This window comes from Cetorhinus maximus, chromosome 5 (assembly GCF_964194155.1).
Source record: "Cetorhinus maximus chromosome 5, sCetMax3.hap1.1, whole genome shotgun sequence".
NCBI classification, from domain to species: Eukaryota; Metazoa; Chordata; class Chondrichthyes; order Lamniformes; family Cetorhinidae; genus Cetorhinus; species Cetorhinus maximus.
Window position 1 is genome coordinate 149,635,679 of NC_135883.1, and position 24,202 is coordinate 149,659,880.

Genomic DNA, 24,202 nt, shown 5'->3' on the forward strand with positions numbered 1-24,202 from the left:
GCAGGAAATACCTTTTCTGTGCATATCCACCTGCGTGGTAAGGCTGGCTGCCCTCTATCTGGTATTTCAGTGTTTACACCAAATTCCAACTTTTCAACTCTTTTTGTTTGGCGTCCTTTATCAACTTATTTTCGAATTTGTTAGTAGACACTAAAACTTCTTGATCATAAAGGCTTCTACTTCTCGTGGAATTCCTTATCTAATCTATGACTTCTACTCTCCTTCCTACATTTTTCTGGACTACTGCTACACAATTTCTCCCTCCTATGCTCAGAGTCCTTTTCCCAAGTCCATGATCTTTTCTTAGCACTGTGGTCACTTCCAGGTCCACTTTCAGAATTCACTGCATTTTCTGGCCTTCCACATCCTACCTCATTTCGCCAATCCATGGATCTTATCAGCTGTCCCTCATCTTGCACATTCAGCCAATGTATGTATTTGCTGGTGGCTTTTCCTGCTCTCCCTTTAACGGTGGCATCCCTCCATTCACTGGTCCCTACTGGTCTGTAGTCCCCAACCATTTGAAGTGAATTCTTTGCGTGGACTGCCCGTGCCAGGGCAGATGTCAGTTTACAGCTCGGTTCATCGGCTAAGACTTTGTGAAGCATATCAATTACTGCTTGGGATTGTCTGCTGCTGTGTTCATCAATATGATGGTCATATTTTCACACATACTTTTAAATTAACCGTTGCCAATTCTTCCTCGTTGTCAGTTAGGAATTTAGCTGGAGCTCCCAGTCCAGTTCCTATCTTTTTTTCCAATATCTTGTCCACAATTACCTTTTTGTCTTTACTATATATTACTGTTGGCAGATTGAATCTAGTTGCCATGTCTACAAGGACTAATTGAAAAATATTTTTGTCCTCATCCCATATCTTCAAGTCCATTGCTACAATTTCCATGAAAGTCTCTTGTTAATGGGAGACTCACTATGAGCCATGATGGTGCCCTATTTTTTTTTTTACAGATATCACATTTCTCACCGATCTGTTCCATAAGTTTAATATATTCATCAGCCATTACCCCTGCATCTTTAGTAGGATTTTTAACCTATGACAAGATGGATGGGCAAACTGCTAATGTAGTTTTAAAACAATTTGCCTTTTTTCCTTTAAACCCCTATTCCCTGATGTCATCATAACATCGTGATTTGAAATGTTAGGTCTTGTTAAGGGGGCATAGTAATGTCCCAATTGTGTAAACTTTAAATCTACAGATTTCCCAAAAACAATTGCCTTTTGTGTTCCGTATCTAATTTTATTTGAGCCTTTTTCATAGACGGTTTACTCAACACTAAGGGAATTTTACTGGATATGATATCTGTGCTGATAAAATGGTTTACCCCGCTATTTTACATGAAATCACCACTTTCTTTAGTGACTTTGTGATATTGTCCCTGAACTTGAAGTAAGTAGAACTTTCATATTCCTTAGCCTTACTTCGGTCTTTACTATTTGGAGAATCCAGGTAACACTTTAACTAATTCACTCCACATACTGTGGAATGCACCCACTGTCTAACACAGCACAACTGAATGAGTCTGCAAACAACACCATTACTGGACTAAAGCTTCTGGTGGCCAGTACGACTCCTTCGGACTGATCAGTATCATCACCTTCCCCTTCCGCACCTTCCTTGTCATGCGTCATCTCAAAACCCTTGTTATTCCATTTTGGACAATTCATCGCATAATGATATTTCGTGTCACATATGAAATATCTGTGGACCATTCCTCGGTTATTTCTATGGGTTCATTCTCCTGCTGGAGTTCCAAATTCCGTCGCCTATTAGAGCTGGCAAGGGGTCTCTCCTCATTCTTTTTGTTTGTGTTTCTTCTTTCGTATTGACATTTGCACCATATATCTAAACGGTCTCGAAACGCTGCTAGCATTGAATCCTCCATCTTTTGTGTTACTGCTGAAGGTCCCAAATGCGCCACACTGCAAGCCCAACTAACAATCTTAAATTGGTTGCCATTGAAATTCTTAGCATACTGAGGATTATTTAGCAAATGTTGTCCAATCGCAAAGTCGCGTCTAATGTTGGATACTAAGTTTTGAGTTTTGCAAGCACCGGCTGGTTGGGCATGGTCTGTACCTTGCCTGTTGTGAACAGCGACTGGGACATGCTGTTTGATACAATCCGCCAGTCTTTGGGAGGTATGGGCTACATACCTAGCATCACAATGGCACTGAAATTCATATACCACATTACTCATTTGTGTGATAGGCACAGTGTCTTTTTGGCTTGACGGCAGCATCCTATTAGTGGCAAATACCACTCATGTTGCTACTGCATAATAGTAGCGTGAATCAGCTAGCTTCACCTGTTGCTGACAACCAATTTAAGATTGTCAGTCAGGCATGCAGTGAGGTGCATTTTCGTGTACTGGAAGCTACATATATTAATACACAGGGCCTTGTTCTTTGCAGACATAAAGAAAATGTAGACACATTATGGCCGTTTTGGCTAAACAAAATAAGTGATAGCCATTCGCTGGTTCATTCCTCAGGGCAATGCCTTGACCAGAGTCAAGCTACCTGGTTTAAATTTCAAACAATGCTTGGCAGTTAACTGTCAGTCGCCATCAACTGGTGTATTCTCCATGGCCTCTACCAATCAGAGTCCCCTTGCAACCAGTCAGCATTCTCTTCTCATAGTGTAAAGTGTCGCTCCCTTTATATTTGGTATTCTTGCGAATTGTCCTGATGAATGCACGATGAAATGCTTCGACAAAAAATGTCTCTTTTTTTTAAGCAATACTCAAATTCTGTACTATCAAATGAAATAGGAAAAGTGCATAAAGGCACAGTTGAGATGGAAGATCAGCCATGATTTTATTGAATGGCTGAGCAGATTTGAAGGGACAAATCACCTTCCCCTGCACCTATTTCTTTTGTTCTTAAAAAGTTCAATGACCTCACACAGGCAGTTAAGGCGATATGCTACTAGCACCATGAACTCACCCACTGCTCAACGCTTCATAGCCCCATCACTCACCAGCAAGTATTTATCAATCACAACTCAGATCTCACATTCATAGTTTCACCTCACCCTCACACACTAACCACTGTTGTAAGTCTCACTCCCACCTCACAGTTTGCAGACACTGCCAATTTTCAACCTTAACAGCCACATCACCCAAACACATTGCACCACACTCACTGACAGACGTTCCCCTCTCTTACAAGAGGAGGTAGTGCACAACTGCACACATCAGCAGTTAACTAATAGGGTACAGGCATGGCTGCATGTCCTCACTCTGGAGGAGGAGACTGGTCACCATTATTTGATCAGCAATTACTGAGGCTATGGCCCATGACGAAGCTGAAATCATCGACAATAACGGTATGCTCTTACCGTTTCTTCCTTCTCAAATCCCACCTGCTGCTCATTGAAAATTCCTTTTGGTATGCACGCTGCAGATAGTCAAAACATACAAGTCTTGGATCCCCATCTCCCCTCACCACAACCTTACCCTTGTGCCTGTCTCCTTTCAGATAACCAAGAAGTGTTACCTGGCCAGGTGGTGTTGGAAGCCAAAGAGGTAGATGAGCAGGAAGAGAGTGCTGAAGAAGAAACACCGCCACCAGTTCTCACACTCACAGCCACAAGCTCAGATACTGACATTGCACGTAACTGAGAAGCTAGCTGAGAGGCAGTATCTGCACTTGGTGAGACACCAGGCATGAGTGGCCTGCAGCCAGGGCAGAGTGAAAGGGTAGCACGGTAGCAGCTCATTGGAGTGCAAAGTTACACAAGGCTTCTGCTCCACAGGACTCAGATGCCGATCTCAATGGGGCAGCAGACAGAGAAAGGCTATTGGATATGCCCACACACTGTCAAGAAGCCCTCAGTCCATGCCAGCTCTGAGCAAGGGGTATTTAGCTAATCCCATTCCCCTGCCTTATCTCAGGATCCCTGCAATTTTATCTTCCAATTCCCTTTTGAAAGCCACAATTGTGGTGGAAGGTTATTCACTGTCAGGCAGTGCATTCCAAATTCTAACCACTAGCTGCTTAAAAATGTTTTTCCTCATGTAGCCTATTACAACATAGCTGATGGTAAAGGCCAAGTTGTTCAAATCCCAAAGGGAAACTTGAAACAACTGTTATAATCCATTTTTGCAATTTGTAATGTCTTTGAATTCAGTAGGAATAAGATCACCAAGTCTCATCGTTATTATATAAAACTAAATTAAACATTTATTAATTTAACAACAAATTAAACACATACACATAGCTACAAATTACTACTATAGTAACTTTTTAACAAATCCCCAAATTAATCACCCCCAGGTAAATCTCCACTAAGACAACAGTAACCCATAGAGTTTAAACAGGCACTAGGCAAAGCACATTTGACCTTACAAATTGCAAATGAGGTTCCTTTGCAAGTTGGTTGGAAGTGTACAGGCTGGTTAGGTTTTAAATGCCTCTACCTTGCACACACAAACTCCATTCTTTATATACCTAGCTTTCCCTTTGAATGTAAATTTTCCATTGTATCACTAGGTCTTTTGAACTTCAGCTCTTCTAACAATAAAACCCTTTTCATAACACCAATTTTATTAATAAGCTGAAAAAATAAACACATTGTTTGGCTTCTTCTAGCTAGGTAGAAGAGTTTACCTGCAGTCTTGAATGGTTTATTCAACAAATGCAAATGAACACTTTACACAATTAACATCTCAAAGCTACAGTACATCAAAGCACCCATACTAGTTGACTTTAATCCAATTAAGACACACGCAGTCACACACCTAGATATCTCTTCATGACACGCCTTTAGGTCTTTTGCGAATCACCTTAAATGTGGTTCTTAACCACTCCATCAATGGGAACAGTTTCTCCCCATCTACTTTGTTCAGATCCCAAATAATTTTTAATACTTCAATCAAATCCCCTCTGAACCTTCTCTAAGGATTAGCTTCTCTAATCTATCCATTCAACTTTAGTCTCTAATGCCTGGAATCATTCTCATAAATCCTTTCTGCACTCTCTAAAGTCTTTGGATCTTTTCTAAAGTACAGTACCCAGAATTGGACACTATGCAACAGTTGAGGCTGAAGCATTGGTTTATAAAGGATGATCAAAACATCCTTGCTTTTGTACTCAATGCCTCAATTTATAAAGCGCAAGATCCCAAATGGCTTTTAAACCACTTTCTCAACTTGCCCTGCCATCTTCAATGACTTGTGCACATATACCCCAACCTCTCTCTGTTCCTGAACCCTTTTAGAACTGTACCTTTACTTTATATTGCTGCCTAATGTCTGTTGTGTATGCAAACGAAACATTCTGAGGTAAAGATTGAAAGTTTCCTGATTCCAGTATATAATTTAACTGCAATGACTATTTGAAAACACAATCTTTGCTATAAAGTTAAAGCTTTGCTCCTATTGTTTTCTATTCGATAACATTATATTATGGTACTTGTTATAGTTCACATTTAGTTAACCACAAACTCTGCATCTCCCTAGAACCAGATCATGTTAAACATTCACTATGTTTATAGAAAATTTAACTGAAGATACACAGCAGTTTGTAGCTACCTGATCTTTTTTTTCAAGCAGTAACTGGAATCCTTCTTCCTTATCCAATTCTGGATTCTCATGTAGATTATCTGCTTTCTGCATTAGGACATCAAATTCGCTAGACTGGTTGTCTTCCTGTACCGAAGATCCAAATGCAGTATTTACTGTAGAACATATCACCTTCTCCTCTTCAGATTCTTCTTCTGTATCTGTATGTGCTGTGATGTAGCTGCAAATTAAAATGTTTGCAGGTTTATTACAATGCGTAATGTTATAGGTTCTAATTACTGAGCTTTCACTGTTGTGTAAACGCAGACAACTTCAATATTCAAATGGCATTTTACGACAGTTCAAGTTTCACACTTCTGAGTTAGGATCTCAACGTGTGCCAAAGTCAGAAAGTTACAGGCTCCAATACAAATGTAGATAATGCATGGTGACACTTCAATGCAGGGTTGAGGGAACGTTACATCTTTCAGGTGTCATCTTTCAGATAAGATACTGAATAGATGTCCAATATGCCAGGTTAGATGTAGATTAAAAAGCCATGGTACTTTTGAAGGGTAAGGAGTTGTGTCCCTGTTTAAGCAGATATTTCATTCTCTGCGACAAACATTAATGTAACAGAGATAAAAACAAAAAACTACTGCGGATGCTGGAAATCCAAAACAAAAACAGAATTACCTGGAAAAACTCAACAGGTCTGGCAGCATCGGCGGAGAAGAAAAGAGTTGACGTTTCGAGTCCTCATGACCCTTCAACAGAACTGAGTAAAATTAGGAGAGGGGCGAAATATAAGCTGGTTTAAGGAGGGGGGGGTGGGGAGAGAAGTTGGTGGGGGGGGGTGGTGGTTGTAGGGACAAGCAAGCAGTGATAGAAGCAGATAATCAAAAGATGTCACAGACAAAGGAACAAAGAGGTGTTAAAGGTGGTGATATTATCTAAGAGAATGTGCTAATTAAGAATGGATGGCAGGACACTCAAGGTACAGCTCTAGTGGGGGTGGGGTGGGGTGGAAAGACTGACATTACAGGTATAGATTTAAAAATAATGGAAATAGGTGGGAAAAGAAAAATCTATATAAATTATTGGAAAAAACAAAAGGGAGGGGGAAGAAACGGAAAGGGGGTGGGGATGGAGGAGGGAGTTCAAGATCTAAAGTTGTTGAATTCAATATTCAGTCCGGAAGGCTGTAAAGTGCCTAGTCGGAAGATGAGGTGCTGTTCCTCCAGTTTGTGTTGGGCTTCACTGGAACAATGCAGCAAGCCAAGGACAGACATGTGGGCAAGAGAGCAGGGTGGAGTGTTAAAATGGCAAGCGACAGGGAGGTTTGGGTCTTTCTTGCGGACAGACCGCAGGTGTTCTGCAAAGCGGTCGCCCAGTTTATGTTTGGTCTCTCCAATGTAGAGGAGACCGCATTGGGAGCAACGAATGCAGTAGACTAAGTTAGGGGAAATGCAAGTGAAATACTGCTTCACTTGAAAGGAGTGTTTGGGCCCTTGGATGGTGAGAAGAGAGGAAGTGAAGGGGCAGGTGTTGCATCTTCTGCGTGGGCATGGGGAGGTGCCATAGGTGGGGGTTGAGGAGTAGGGGGTGATGGAGGAGTGGACCAGAGTGTCCCGGAGGGAACGATCCCTACGGAATGCCGCCGGGGGGGTGAAGGGAAGATGTGTTTGGTGGTGGCATCATGCTGGAGTTGGCGGAAATGGCGGAGGATGATCCTTTGAATGCGGAGGCTGGTGGGGTGATAAGTGAGGACAAGGGGGGCCCTATCATGTTTCTGGGAGGGAGGAGAAGGCGTGAGGGCGGATGCGCGGGAGATGGGCCGGACACGGTTGAGGACCCTGTCAACGACCGTGGGTGGAAAACCTCGGTTAAGGAAGAAGGAGGACATGTCAGAGGAACTGTTTTTGAAGGTAGTATCATCATCATTAATGTAACAGATCCTGTTATTTGTGGGATCTTGCTGTACGCAAAAGCTTGCCACATTTATCTGCAATAGTCACGGCACTTCAAAGTATTCTGAACATTTTTGAGGTGTTAAGACCCTATATAAATGCAATTCATTCTTTTGAATATTTTATCACAATGTGCCAATGATTCTTGATCCTCTTAATTTTATTAGTCCGAGATCGATACACCTGAAATTATTTACATCCGAGTGTTTTACATTTTAATTCACCCATCTCAAAAAAGCTAGTCAAAGTTGGGAGATGAGTCTTTGAACCTAGCTTTTCATGTGCATCAGTGTCAGTGTTCCTTTGCTTCTTTTTAAAAAGAAAACTGAATTAAAGAAGGGAAATCTTTGGAACACCCACTCAACAGAAATGATTATGTTCTGTCAGAAAGGAAGAGACAAAGTTAGAATGATACCGTAATATACCACATTTCTGGTTATTGTCAAAGAAAATAACATTCCATTGAGCTCCAATGAAATGAAACTCCGGAGAAATGTGAAATGGCTACTGAATCACTATCACCCATTTGACACAAAGTCAAAATTACTCCTTGTGTAAATGAAACAATAGAAAGGCTGAGAAGGGGAGATAACTTCTGTCCTGGCAAAAGGGCAGGGTGCAGAGTTGTGCTTTTAGATTAGCTTAGGCAACTCAGATGATGGGCTCATGTTCTTAATTTTTACGAAAGTTGTTTTTTTTAAATTCATTTGTGGAATGTGGGCGTCACTGGCTAGGCAGAATAATTGCCTGTCCCTGAAGGCCCTTGAGAAGGTGGTGATGAGTTGCTTTCTTGAAATGCTGCAGTCCCAATGGTGTAGGTAAACCCACAATGCTGTTAGGGAGGGAGTTCCATTTTTTGACCCAGCTACAGTGAAGGAACGGTATGTGGCTTGGAGGGGAACTTCCAGGTGGTGGTGTTCCCATCTATCTGCTACCCTTGTCCATCTAGAAGGTAGTGGTCATTGGTTTGGAGCATGCTGTCAAAAGGGCCTTGGTGAATCCCTGCAGTGCATTTTGTAGATGGTACACAGTACTGCCACTGTGTGTCAGTGGTGGAGGGAGTGAATGTTTGTAGATGTAGTGCCAGTCAAGTGGTCTGCTTTGTCTTGGATGGTGTCTAGTTTCTTGAAAGTTGTGGGAGCTGCACTCATCCAGGCGAGTGGGGAGTATTCCATTACACTCCTGACTTGTGCCTTGTAGATGGTGGATAGGCTTTGGGGAGTCAGGAGGTGAGTTATTCATCACAGGATTCATAGCCTCTGACCTGCTCTTGTAGCCACAGTATTTATATGGCTAGTCTAGTTCAGTTTCTGGTCAATGGCAATTCCCAGGATGTTGATAGTGGGGGGCTCAGTGATGGTAATGCCATTGAATATCAAGGAGCGATGGTTGGATTCTCTCTTGTTGGAGATGGTCATTGCCTGACGCTTGTGTGGTGTGAATGTTACTTGCCGCTTGTCAGCCCAAGCCTGGATATTGTCCAGGTTTTGCTGCATTTGGACATTGACTGCTTCAGTATCTAAGGAGTCACGAATGGTGCTGGACATTGTGCAATCATCAGCGAACATCCCCACTTCTAATCTTATGATGAAAGGAAGGTCATTGATGAAGCAGCTGAAGATGGTTGGGCCGAGGACACTACTCCGAGGAACTCCTGCAGTGATGTCCTGGAGCTGAGATGACTGACCTCCAACAACCACAACCTTTGTCTTCCTTTGTGCTAGGTATGACTCCAACCAGCGGAGAGTTTAACCCCTGATTACCATTGACTCCAGTTTTGCTAGGGCTCCTTGACGCCACACTCTGTCAGACGCTGCTTTGATGTCAAGGGCAGTCACTCTCACCTCACCTTTGGAGTTCAGCTCTTTTGTCCTTGTTCCAACCAAGGCTGTAATGAGGTCAGGAGCTGACTGGCCCTGGCCAAACCCAAACTGAGGGTCAGTGAGCAGGTTATTGCTAAGCAAGTGCCGCTTGATAGCACTATTGATGACTCCTTCTATTACTTTACTTATGATTGAGAGTAGTACCGGGGAGGCGGTGGCATGGCGGTATTGTCGCTGGGCTAGTATTCTAGAGACCCAGGTTATACATTTAGGGAGGTCAAACAATTACAGGGATTACAAAATAAATGAGAATATACTACGAGGGGTAGATGAAGTGAGAGATCTTGGCGTACAAGTACACAGGTCCCTGAAGGCAGCAGTTCAAGTAGACAAGGTTGTAAAGAAGGTATATGGAATGCTCTCCTTCATTGGCAGAGGTATAGAATATAAAAGTAAGGATACAATGTTGGAATTGTATAAAAGACTGGTGAGGCCACAACTGGAGTATTGTGTGCAGTTCTGGTCACCACATTATAGAAAGGACGCAATAGCTCTGGAGAGACTGCAGAGGAGGTTTACAAGAATGTTGCCAGGGTTAGAAAAGTGTAGCTACGAGGAGAGATTGGATAGGTTGGGGTTATTTTCCTTAGAACAAAGAAGGCTGAGAGGTGACTTGATTGAGGTGTACAAAATTATGAGGGGAATAGATAGAGTGGACAGGATAAAATTGTTTCCCTTGGTGGAGAATTCTAGAACCAGGGGACATAGATTCAAGATAAGTGGCAGAAGGTGTAGGGGGGACATGAGGAAGAACTTTTTTACGCAGAGGGTAGTAGGTGTCTGGAATTCGCTACCAAGTTGGTGGTAGAGGCAGAAACTTTAAACTCTTTTAAAAAGTACCTGGATCTGCACCTTAAGTGCTGTAAGCTGCAGGGCTATGGGCCGGCTGCAGGAAGGTGGGATTAGAAAGGGCACATGGGTGTCCTCCGGCTGGCATGGACAAGATGGGCCGAATGGCCTCCTTCTGTGCTGTAACTTTTCTATGGTTCTATGGTTAATGCTCTGGGGACTCGGGTTCGAATCCTACCCTGGCAGATGGTGAAATTTGAATTCAATAAAAATCTGAAATTAAGTCTGATGACGACCACAAAACCATTGCCCATTTTTGTAAAAACCCATCTGGTTCACTGATATCCTTGAGGGAAGGAAATCTGCTGTCCTTACCTACATGTGACTCCAGACCCACAGGAATGTGGTTGACTTTAAAAAAAAAAAGCCCTCTGAGCAAAGGCAACTAGGGATGGGCAATAAATGCTGGCCAACGACACCCACATCCCATGAATGAATAAAAAAAAATGACTGGTGGGGCGGTAATTGGCCAGGTTGGATTTGTCCTGCTTTGTGTGTACAGGACATATTCCTGCATATATTTCCACATAGCTGGGTAGATGCCAGTGTTGTAGCTGTACTGGAACAGCTTGGCTAGAGGCGCTGCAAGTTCTGGAGCACAAGTCGGACTAGCACTATTGCTGGAATATTGTCAGGGCCCATAGCCTTTGCACTATCCAGTGCCTTCAGCTGTTTCATGATATCATCGAATTGGCTGAAGACTGGCAACTGCATTGCTGGGGACCTCTGGAGGAGGCCGAGATGGATCATCCACTCGGCACTTCTAGCTGAAGATTGTAGTAAATACCTTATCTTTTGTGCTGGATGCGCTGGGCTCCTCCGTCATTGAGGATGGGATACTTGTGGAGCCTCCTCCTCCCGTGAACTATTTAATTGTCCACCACCATTCATGACTGGATGTGGCAGGACTGCAGAGCTTAGATCTCATCCGTTGGCTGTGAGATCGCTAAGCCCTGTCTATCACTTGCTGCTTAAGCTGTTTGGCACGCAAGTAGTTCTGTGTTGTATAGCTTCACCAAGTTGACACCTCATTTTTAGGTATGGCTGGTGCTGCTCCTGGCATGCCCTTCTGCACTCTTCGTTGAACCAGGGTTGATTCCCTGGTTTGATGGTAATGCTAGAGTGGGGGATATGCCAGGCCATGAGTTACAGATGTGATGGAGTACAACTCTGCTGCAGCTGATGGCCCAGTCTTGAGTTGCTAGATCTGTTCAAAATCTATCCCATTGAGCATGGTGGTAGTGCCACACAACACAACGGAGGGTACCCTCAATGTGAAGCCGGGACTGCGTCTCGACAACGACTGCGCAGTGGTCGCTCCTACGGATACTGTCATGGACAGATGCACCTGTGGCAGGCAGGTTGGTGAGAATGAGGTCAAGTATGTTTTTCCCTCTTGTTGCTTCCCTCACCACCTGCTGCAGACCCAGTCCAGCAGATATATCCTTTAGGACTCGGCCAGCTCAGTCAGTAGTGGTGCCACTGAGCCACTCTTGTTGGTGGTCATTGAAGTCCCCCACCCAAAGTACATTCTGCACCCCTGCCACCCTCAGTGCTTCCTCCAAGTGGTTTTCAACATGGAGGAGCACTGATTCATCAGCTGAGGGAGGACGATACGTGGTACGCAGCAGAAGGTTTCCTTGCCCATGTTTGATCTGATGCCATGAGACTTCATGGGGTCCAGAGTCAATGTTGAGGACTTCCAGGCCAATTCCCTCCCAACTGTATACCACTGTGCAGCCACCTCTACTGGGTCTGTCCTGCTGGTGGGGCAGGACATACCCCGGGATTGTGATGGTGGTGTCTGGGACGTTAACTGTAAGGCATGATTCCGTGAGTATGACTATGTCAGGTTGTTGCTTGACCAGTATGTGAGAAAGCTTTCCCAATTTCGGCAGTAGCCCCCGGATGTTAGTAAGGAGGGCTTTGCAGGGTCAACAGGGCTGAGATTGCCATTGTCATTTCTGGTGCTGAGGTCAATGCCGGGTGATCCATCCAATTTCATTCCTTTTTTGTGACTTTGTAGCGGTTTGTTATAGCTGAGTGGCTTGCTAGGCCATTTCAGGGGGCATTTAAGAGTCAACTACATTGCTGTGGGTCTGGTGCCACTTGTTGAGTGTTGTCGGAGCTGCACTCATCCAGGCAACTGGAGAGTATTCCATCATATTCCTGACTTGTGCCTTGTAGATGATGGGCAGGCTTTGGGGAGTCAAGGGGTGAGTTACTCACCACAGGATTCCTAGCCTCTGACCTGCTCTTGTAATCACAGTATTTATATGGCTAGTCCCGTTCAGTTTCTGGTCAATGTAACTCCCAGGATGTTGATAGTGGGGGATTCAGTAATGGTAATGCCATTCCATGTCAAGGAGCGATGGTTAGATTCTCTCCTGTTGGAGATGGTCATTGCCTGACACTTGTGTGGTGTGAAGTTACTTGCCACTTGTCAGTATATGCCTGGATATTGTCCAGGCCTTGCTGAATTTGGACTGGGACTGCAATGATGTCCTAGAACTCAGATGATTGACCTCCAACAACCACAAACTTTGTACTAGGTATGACCACAACCAGCGGATAGTTTTCCCCCTGATTTCCACTGTCTCCAGTTTTGCTCAGGCTCCTTAATGCCACACTCAGTCAAATACTGCCTTGTTGTCAAGGGCAGTCACTCACCCCACCTCTGGAGTTCAGCACTTTTGTCCATGTTTGAACCCAGGCTGTAATGAATTCAGAAGCTGAGTGACCCTGCCGGAACCCAAACTCAGCATCAGAGAGCATGTTATTGCTAAGCAAGTGGCGCTTAACACCTCTGTTGATGATTCCTTCCATCACTTTACCGATGATGTAGAGTAGATTGATGGGGCTGTAATTGGAGGGTTTTATTTGCCCTGCGTTTTGTGTACAGGACATACCTGCACAATTTTCCGCATTTTTAAAAAATTCATAGGGTGAGCGCATCGCTGGCTAGGTCAGCATTTATTGCCCATCCCTAATTGCCCTTGAGAAGGTAGTAGTGAGCTGCCTTCTTGAACCACTGCAATTCATGTAATGTAGGTACACCCACAGTGCTGTTCAGGATGGAGTTCCAGGATTTTGACCCATAAACAGTAAAGGAATGGCCATATATTTCCAAGTCAGAATGGTGAGTGACTTGGAGGGGAACTTCCAGGTGGTGGTGTTCCCATCTATCTGCTGTCCTTGTCCTTCTAGATGGTAGTTGCTAGGTAGATGCCAGCGTTGTAGCTGTACTGGAAGAACTTGGCTGGGAGCGCGGCAAGTTCTGGAGCACAAGTCTTCAGTACTTTTGCCAGAGTATTGTCAGGGCCCATAGCCTTTGCAGCATTCAGTGCCTTCAGGTGTTTCTTGATATCACATGGAGTCAATTGAATTGGCTGAAGACTGGCATCTGTGATGCTGGAGGAAGCCAAGATGGATCATCTATTCGACATTTCTGGTTGAAGATTGTAGCAAGTGCTTCAGCCTACTCTTTAGTCAAGGAAGGTGGTTAGGTTCTCTTTTGTTGGAGCTGGTCAATGCTGAGCACTTGTTTAAATGTTACTTGGCACTTCTGGCTGAACATTGTTGTGAATGTTTCAGCCTTATCTGTTGCACTGATGTGCTAGGCTCATTGAGGATGGGGATACTTGTGGGGCCTCCTCAACAGAGAATTGTTTAATTGTCCACCACCATTCACGACTGGATGTGGCAGGACTGCAGAGTTTAGATCTGATCCATTGATTGTGGAATCGCTTAGCTCTGTCTATCACTTGCTCCTTATGCTGTTTGGCATGCACATAATCCTGTGTTGCAGCTTCACCAGGTTGACTCTCATTTTTAGGTACGCCTGGCGTGCTGCCTGCACTCCTCATGTAACCAGGGTTGATCCCCTGGCTAGGTGGTAATGGTAGAGTGGGGGAAATGCCAGATCATGATGTTACAGATTGTGGTTGAGTACAATTCTGCTGCTGCATTTGGCCCACAGCGCCTCACGGATGCCCAGTCTCGCATTGCTAGGTCTGTTCGAAATTTATCCCATTTAGTATGGTGGTAGTGCCATACAACACGATGGAGGGTGTCCTCAATGTGAAGACAGGACTTTGTCTCCACAAGGACTGTGCGATGCTCACTCTTACCGATACTGTCATGGACAGATGCATCTGCAGCAGGCAGGTTGGTGAGGATGAGATCAAGTATGTTTTTCCCTCACCACCTGCTGCAAACCCAGTCTAGCAACATGTTCTTTGGGACTTGGCCAGCTCGGTCTGTAGCTGTGTTGTCAAACCACTCTTGGTGATGAAAATTGAAGTCCCCCATCCAGAGTACATTCTGTGCCCTTGCCAACCTCAGTGGTTGCTCCAAGTGGTGTTCAGCATGGAGGTGTACTGATTCATCAGCTAAGTGGAGGCGGTGGGGGGGGGGGGACTGATAGGTGATAATCAGCAGATGGTTTCCTCGTCCATGTTTCACATGATACCATGAGACTTCATGGGGGCCAGAGTCGATGTTGAGGATTCCGAGGGCAATTCCCACAACTGTATACCACTGTGCTGCCACCTTTGTTGGGTCTGTCCTGCCAATGGGACAGGACATACCCAGAGATGGTGATGGTGGTGTTTGGGACATGATCTGTAAGGTATCATTCCACGAGTATGGCTATTTCAGGCTATTGCTTGACTAGTCTGAGGGACACCTCTCCCAATTTTGGCACAAGCCCCACCTGATGTAGCTTAGCTGACATCTGCAGAGGAAGACCCCATGGAGATCTGTGTCCCTGAAAGGAAATACTTCCACTTATATAGTGTTTTTCACAATCACCAGCAGTAAAGCACTTTACAGCCAATGAGTACTTTATTTTGAAGTGTCGTCATTGTTGTAATATAGGGAACATAACAGCTATTTGCCCTTTGCAAACTCCCACAAACAGCAATGTGATAATGACCAGATAATCTGTTTTTTGTGATGCTGATTGAGGGGTAAGCATTGACCAGGACACGGGATAACTTCCCTGCTCTTCTTCAAATAAGTGCCATGGGATCCTTTTCATCAACCCAAGCAGACAGACGGGGCCTCGGTTTATGAGACACAGAGGTGCTGAGAGACAGCACCTCTGTCAGTGGAATGCACTTTGTGCTGCACTGGAGTCAGCCTTGATTTTTGTGCTGAAGCCCTGGATTATGACTTGAAACCGGAAGCTTGTGATTTGAAAGTGAGCGTGCTACTAACCGAGTGATAGTTAACACTGACAATTGGAAATATGGAGGGTCTGGGTTGCTGCAGCTGTAATGCACCAAGACATATCTCTGACCCACATCTCATACAGCACTCAATGACGTTGACTTGATTTCAGCAACTAGTCAAATATAATACCTTCATGCTAAGTAGCTATTACTTACTAAATTACTATTACTAGTCATAAATACCTGTGCTCTCCTCCAGTGCCTGCACAGCAGCTCATGGCCTTTCTAGATGACAATCACCTATCTCACAATGCTAATCAAAGTTGGGACATGAGTCTTTGTACAGAGTTTTTCATGTGCAACAGTGATCATTCCTTCAGAGGGTGTACCATCACAGGAACACACCAACCAGACACCAGTGCAGATACGTGGACCTCAAACAAATTAGGTGAATTTTCACCTGGTGATTCACAATTGACAAGTAAGCATGTACATAAAGTGGTCATAGCACAGATGTGGAGAGTTCACATTAGAGGACACATTCCTGTGCAAGCGCTGCTCAGCTCGACATAGATGTTGAACCCCAGGATCCATCAGTGAAAAGGATGGACAGCAGTAACTTTGGTAGGTCCTAATAGTCCTGTTACACGCACACTGTTCACAACAGCAGAGAAAGGGCAGAGGAGTGCAGCTCAAGCATTTATGGATTGATGTCACAAGCCATTGTGAGGATGTCTTCTATGGATAAACTGACCTCCTCCATGGAACTTCAATTGGTACAATCTAATCAATCCATGCAGTGATGACTGAGGCCGTGAAGTCTAGGGATGCCAACACATCTGCCGCATTAAACAGATAACTTAGCTGTGGCCTTACAACACAGCACTGATCTGCACCAAGCTGCTCCCCATAGAGAGGTAAGAGTGGTGTGCTGTTGGCCTAGGAAAGGCTGATGGCACAAGAGGAAATAGAAGTGTAAGCTCCACTTAAGTACTCCCATGCCTCATTCTTGCCCCCATTCAATCAATGCTGGGCATGCTGTTTCCTCTTGTACGTGGCAGAGCCCACTCCTGTAGGAAGAGCATTCTTTAGTAGGATCCTCCAGGGCTATATCACCTAGGAGGTCATCAATGAAGAGCATCTCAAAATTAAGAGCAGGGATTAGCGAAAGCTGCATCTAACTCTCCTGAAGCTCCATGGGTTACACCACATAGAAGCAGTAGGCAAAAGGAAAATTAGAGCTTGGTAGCTCACCAAGAACATTTGTGTAAGTATTCATATGAGAAGTTCACTTTTTTAAAAAATCAACTCACATGAAATTTCTATTTTGCACCAGTTTACCATGTTGATGATTGTTGACTGCCAAGTGCCAACTCATCCTTTCAGCTGTTTGGTGATGGATTTGAAGTCATGAATTGACCTGGATCAATTGGTACAGGGGAAAAAGGTAGGTAGTTGGTTACAGGACACTTTGTGTCAGTGGAGCTGACTGTGCATCTATGTTAATTTGACACTATGACCGAATCTTAACAGAACAGATCTGCATGCAGTGAGAAGGCTGGTAGCGGGCCTGGAACCCATTTTGTCAATGGGTTTTGTCATGGCTGTTCAACTCAGTCATGGTCTTAGTATCTTGTTCTTGACCAGCGATGATGGGTGGGATGATGCACCAAATCTGTCAAAGGAAGAATTTCCAGTTAAAGGGGCTCTGGCAAGATCATAATGGCTGGAGTGCACATTGATTCCCATGGCTTCAGCAGCCAATGGAAAGGAGGCCTAGGAAGGCTGCCTCCCATCCCTGCTCCATCTGGTCTTGGACTCTTTACCTGGAGGTCCTGCTGCAGGTTCCAAGGAACTTAAGTGAGGTGATGTTTGTCGAAGATGGGAGGAAGAGGCCAGCCCCTCAAACCAAGCAAGCATGAATGGAAGTGACAGAAGTGAGAAGCAGGAATATGGTTCCCCAAGAGATTCAAGGACCTGTGGAGAGCAGGAAAGATGAGTGGCACAACACTTTCAGGCGCCAACCTGCACGTTCTGACTTTTCCAGCATTCTTTGGACAAAAGCTCAACTTGCAGTTCCAATAATCCCTCTCTCTTTACATCCCCATCTGAATAGCCAAAGTTCACACACTCCCCTCATCTTTGTGCCATCTCACACCCATTATTCACAGACATCCATTACAAATATTGTCCTTCCCTCCACTCCATACAATTAATTTCACAGACTCAGATCTTTGTTTTCTCTCTTTGTGGGAGAAGAAAGCGTGAAGTCCAGGGAGAGGCAGGCAACCAGGGAAAGAGGGGATGGGGGGAGGGTGGCTCCCTTGTAATAGCGTCTTGATGGCTATTGATAAGCACTAGCAATGAGTGTCCACCTAGTCCATTGGGAAGGAGCTCTTGTTTCAGGAGGCTGCAGATGTCACCAATCTCTTAACGTGAAAATCTGAGCCTCTGAGGTGCTGGTGCTCACACATATCAATGGAGTTGATTCCCTCCTTGTAGATCCTGTATTAGAAGTTGTCTCCCCTCCTGTGAGCTGTATCTCAGACCAACCCCTTTGGACTGTAGAGGAGCATTTAGCTGAGAAGTCAGCTGGTTCTGCTGCTGGTGATGTTGCCCCTGCCAGTGCTGCTCCTCTTTTTCTCATCAGAGGTGCAAGGTAGAGCTGCATATGCTGCTCCCATGCTGTGGTGAAGACTGACAGCAGGGAATTGGAGATCAATATGAGTGAAGTCCAAGATTGTCCAACTGAATTACAAGAGTAGATCATCTGTCAAGCAGGGAGCGCAGTCTCAGATGAAGTGCTGTGAGCAGCAGCCTCTTACTAGGTCGGGCTGCAGCTACTCAGTTTCACTGTTTGACTGTTTTCCAGCCTGTCAGTTTCACTGAAATAGCGTTACCCGCCATGGTCTCTTTTGATTGACAGTGGCAAGTTCCACACAACTCAGGAAATCCTGTGCTGTTTGTTAAAGCCAGAAATTTGGGTTAAATCCTCAGTTAATTGTCTCTGAATATTTTGATTACTTGACAGCTCCACAGATGTTTCCTGCTCGCCTGCAAACCTGCCTGGGTTAAATCAAGAAGTGGGCAGAATCATACTGGGTTCCTAGCCAAATGCCACTTTCCCCCAAACTCTGCCAGTTGGTCCACTTCAAATTCATGTCCAATCACCTTATGAAAGTCCCTACGGAATCAGATTCCACCACATTTTCAGGCAGTGGATTCGAGCTCTTAACAATCCTCTAGGTGGAGTTCATTATTTCCCCTATAGTACCAATTGCCAATTATTTAAAACCTATGACCTCTGGTTACTGTCCAACTTGATCAAGAGTAAACAGTTTCTCCCTACCTGCTGTATCAAAGATCATCATAATTTTTAATATCTCTTAGGGTTATCATATAGAATCTCAGAATGGTTACAGCACAGAAGGTGGCCATTTGACCTGTTGAGTTTGAGTCAGCTCTCTGCAAGAACAACCCAACCACCACCCCGGACCTCCCCCCAACCCCACCCACACACACATTTGAACATGTCACCCCTTGGCAGATCAAATTCTGCCTAAACATTTGCACACCTTCAAATAAAAATGCAAGAATAAAGTTATTTTGTTATCAGCACAAAATAGAGTGGCAAACCTACTCTATAAAATGTCCATACTACCATGTTTTAAAATATTGTTTATGTTGGCATTTAGAAGTGCCAAACTTTAAACAAGTATGACAAGTTTAGGCAACTTAGAGACAAACCATCGTTATGAATTCTACAGCTCCAACTCAGACAGCTGCTCTTTTGTTGTACATTTTGATAGTTACGTTATTTTAAGCTTCTAATTTGTTGGTTCATATCACTTCTCCAATGATTAAAACTTTTGCAACATGTTAGACTTATGTATATTTGGGGAAGATGGTGGCATAGTGGTAATGTTACTGGACTAGTAGTCCAGAGGCCCAGGTTAATGCTCTGGGGACACAGTTCAAATCCCACCACGCCAGTTGGTGGAATTTGAACTCAATTAATAAAATCTGGAATTGAAAAACTAGTATCAGTAATGGTGACTGCGAAACTATCACCAATAGTCATAAAAACCCATCTGGTTCACTCATATCATTTAGGAAAGGAAATCTGCCATCCTACTTGATTTGGCTTACATGTGACTCCAGATCCATAGCAACGTGGTTGACTCTTAACTGCCTTCTGAGCAAGTCACTCAAGTCAAGGGCAATTAGGGATGGGCAACAAATTCTGGCCTTGCTAGCGATGCCCACATAATAATTATGTTGTCAAATGTCAAGCAGGAACTGAGTGCAGGATAAGTTATCAGGGACAATGAAAGATAAATGGTTGAATTACTGGGTAATTGAAGGACCAATTTTAATTCTCTTCAGACACAGGAAGTTAAGCAGGCAGGGGGTTAAAATTGTGAAAGTGTACTTTCACAATACACTAAGTCCACAACATTTTAGCAGGTGTGTTCTGGTGTTCGCTCTAGGCAGGCGATTGTCTCAGTGAGATTCAAAAGTCAGCACCTGATGATGTTAATTTTAACTACGTGTTGTGAGGATAGTGAACTCCCCAGGGAAACCTAATGTCAAGTAGCAGCAAGCCCAGAACTGCACTGGACCACATCTGCTGCAAAAGTTGTAAACTTGGGAAACATGCCATTTTTGATTATTAATTAAATCCCACTCATTTTAACAGGATTCTCAGTCCATTCACTAGCACCAGACCCAGACCATGAGGCCCTCTTTCTAACTCAACAGTGAAGACCTCATCATCAACCTCGTTCTTCTGAAAATTCTGGGTTATTTCTACAATCATATAAACAGTCAAGCACTTCTTCACAAGATGAGTTGGTTTCAATACAAATGAAAATGTTAATAATTTACAAAAATCAAAAAAGATTGTGGAATGAAATTTGAAGCTTGGCTAAAAGTAACAAAGTTCTTATTTTCTATTGTCACAAGTCACCATTTAAAATAAAATAATACACAAATTATTTTCATTTCACTCAATACCAAAAAGAATAAAATGCCTCAAGGGAGACAGATTAAGTTTGGCATTTGAAGTTTGGGTGAGAAGCTTTGGTCTTGATCTCCTTATTTAAGAAAGGATGTAACTGCATTGAAAGCAGTGCAGAGAAGGTTCACTCAACTGATTCCTGGGATGAAGGGGTTACCTTATGAGCAAAGATTGGGCAGGATGGGCCTGTATCAATTGGAGCTTAGAAGAATGCGAGGTACTCTTATTGAAACATATAAGATCCTGAGGAGACTTGACAGGGTGGATGCCGAGAAGATGTTTCCTCTTATGAGAGAGACCAGAACAAGGGGACACAGTTTAAAAATAAATGGTGTCCCATTTAAGACACAGGTGAGGAGACATTTTTTTCTCTCTGAGGATCGTTAGTCTGTTGTATTCTCTTCCCCAGAGAGCAGCAGAGGTAAGGTCATTGCATATTTTTAAGGCTGAGTTGAATAGATTCTTAGCTGACAAGGGAATAATGGGTTTAGGGGTCTAGACAGGAAAGTAGAGGCCACAATCAGATCAGCCATGATTTTATCAAATGACAGACAGGCTCAAGGAGTCAAATGGCCTAATCCTGCTCTTAATTTTGTATGTTCGTATGTACAAGCTGGTATCCAAGTATATAATGTTTACAGATATGGCCCAATTCACTGATAGTTCGTTGCACGTCCATAATTTAAAAAGAACATTCAAGACTATGAGGAGGTCACTTAACAAATTTGGCGAAAATCCAAAAGTGAGATAATAAAGGTGATGCATTTCTTCTCAATTGATGAAACAAAGAATTTGTTGAGAATACTTAAGTTTTGCTAAAAGTTGCTAAGCTATTTAAATTACTGGGGTGACTGGGGTGACTATCATAGATAGCTGGTTAAATGCACAATTATGAGCACAGCGGTCAGCAATCCAAAAAAATATATGAAGTAGTATAAAAAATTAATTCAGGATGAAAAATTGCACTATTAAAATAATCCACAAAAGTGAAAAGCATATTGTCACAAAAAATTTAAGGGAAATAGGAGTTTAACATCTTTTACTTAGGCTTATATCTCCATTTTGCAAAAGGCGCTATATAAATACAAGTCATTGTTGACAGCAAGTATAATGTTATTCAATATAAAATATCTGTAAGCTCAGTGTTTTTAATATTTCTTGTCCTACAGAGATTACAGCGTTAGTGGATTTGTAGGTGCAGTAGACAAGCATGAACATAGTGCTGGAACTGAGAAAGGAAAACTCTTAATCCATGCCAGAAGCACTTTTAAAAATGTATTAAATTACAAAAACTCTGCATATTGGACATACATTACAATATGCTAGTCAGAAATACCACATCTTGGTACAAATCAGTTAACAATGAAGTGTCATAATGTTCTTTTCTCCACAAAATCACAATTGTTTCCAATCACTTCTATGTTCAAAAATGTTGGCTTTTAAGCCATTCCTACATTTCAAAAATTGGGAACAAGTGATTGGAAACAATTCTGTGATATTGAAACAAAAAAAACAGCTTGCAAGATTTTAAAAACTCTGTAGATACAGCACAATGATACAGTATTTTCATAAGTATTATCCATGAATGATCATTCATCAATGGCTACCATATTTAGATTTCCAAAAATGTAACCAATAACATTACTTAAATTGTTAACAGGTCGCGATCTACTGTGCAGTGATAAAATCAGGGTGGGGGAAGAAAAGGAATCTGCCTTTAATTAAAAAAAACATTAACATTGTAATCTTACACCCATGAGTATTTACAAAAGAAAATTGTTAATACGCCACATTTATGATTTTCAGTCAAAGGAAATCATGAAAGAAAAACCTTTAAGTGTACAAGATAAGATTCTTTCAGTTTCTACATGTCGAAAGTAAGCTCTTCCAAAGACAGCAAATACCTGCCTTCTCAAATCATGTTGAAATCTGATAACACAGGTGGAGATAGGCAGATTTTATCGATGTGCTTATTAGAATTAGGAACATATTACATGGATGCCAAATAGCATATTTGATTTTCCTTTATCTTTTGATGTACAACTGGGTGGCAATGGAAGGAGGGAAAATTCTGCATGTACTGAACAAACGTGGAACCACTTTTGCTGCAGCATGGTTGTTGTGCAGAGCAGATGAGAGTAATAGAAGAAAAAAATCAACAGCTCCTGCCGCTAAATGCATTTTTCAGGATGACATTGAACAATGTTAGTGCAAAGATCAACCTTCCTGGCTGATTCTGCAGTCCTGTCACATCCAGTCATGAATGGTGGTGGACGATTAAATAACTAACAGGAGGCGGCTCCACATATATCCCTATATATGAGCCTAGCACATCAGTGCAAAAGACAAGGCTGGACAGTCACAACCATCTTCAACCAGAAATGCCAAGTGGATGATCCATCTCAGCCTCCTCCTGAGGCTCCTAGCATCACAAATGCCAGTCTTAAGCCAATTTCATTCACTCTACATGATCTCAAGATACGGCCGAAGGCGCTAGATACTGCAAAGGCTATGGGCCCTGCCAACATTCCAGGAATAGTACTGAATGCTTGTGCTCCAGAACTAGCTGTACCCCTAACCAAGCTGTTCCAGCATATCTACAACACTGACATCAACCCAACAGTGTGGAAACATTGTCCACAAAAAGCAGAACAATCCAATCCAGCCAGTTACCACCCCATCAGCCTTTTCTCAATTATCAGTGAAATAATGGAAAGTGGCGCCGACAGCACTTACACAGCAATAACACGCTCACTGATGCTCAGTTTGGGTTCCACCAGGGCCAATTGGCTTGTGATCTCATTGCAGCCTTGGTCCAAACATGGATTAAAGAACTCAACTCCAGAGGGGAAGTGAGAGTGACTGCCTCTGACATCAAGGCAGCATTTGACCAAGTACGGCATCAACGAGTCCGAGCAAAACTAGAATCAATGGGAATCGGGGGAAAACTCTCCACTGGTTGGATTCATACCTAGTACAAAGGAAGATGGCTGTGGTTGTTGGAGGCTAATCATCTCAGTCTCAGGACAGCGCTGCAGGAGTCCCTCAGAACAGTGACCTAGACCCAGTCAGCTTCAGCTGCTTCATTAATGATGATGGCAGCAGAAACATGGGAAGACCACCACTTGAAATTCCCCTCCAAGCCACTCACCATCCTGACTTGGAAATATATCGCCGTTCCTTTACTGTCGCTGGGTCAAAATCCTGGAACTCCCTCCCTAACAGCACCGTGGGTGTACCTACACCACATGGACTGCAGTGGTTCAAGAAGGCAGCTCAAAATCACCTTCTCAAGGGCAATTAGGGATGGGCAAGAAATACTGGCCTAGCCAACAAATGCGTACATCTCATGAATGAAAAAAAAAGGACCTCTTTTTAAGGTCAGGAGTGGGGAATGTTCTCTGATGATTGCACAATGTTCAGTACCATTCACAACTCCTCAGATACTGAGGAAGTCCACATCCAAATGCAGCAAGACCTGGACAATATCCAGGCTTGGGCTGACAAGTGGCAAGTAACATTCACGCCACACAAGCGGCAGGCAATGACCATCTTCAAAAAGGGAGAATCTAGCCATCACCTCTTGACATTCCATTGGCATTCCACTGACATGACATTACCATCACTGAATCCCCACTATCAACATCCTGGGGCTTACCATTGTCCAGAAACTGAACTGGACCAGCCATATAAATACTGAAGCAAAAGAGGTCAGAGGCTGGGAACTCTGCAGCAAGTGACACACCTCCTGACTCCCGAAAGTCTGTCCACGATCTACTAG

At 43.5% G+C, this 24,202-nt stretch overlaps 1 protein-coding gene across 2 annotated transcripts in view; it reads right to left on the reverse strand.

The window, feature by feature from the left end:
- Positions 1-24,202, reverse strand: part of rmdn2 (regulator of microtubule dynamics 2) — a 159,195-nt gene that overhangs the window by 92,846 nt on the left and 42,147 nt on the right. For both annotated transcript variants that reach the window (XM_078542680.1, XM_078542679.1), the window contains exon 2: positions 5,556-5,766. In XM_078542680.1, the coding sequence (XP_078398806.1) occupies positions 5,556-5,766 (211 nt within the window). The remainder of the gene's footprint in view (positions 1-5,555; positions 5,767-24,202) is intronic.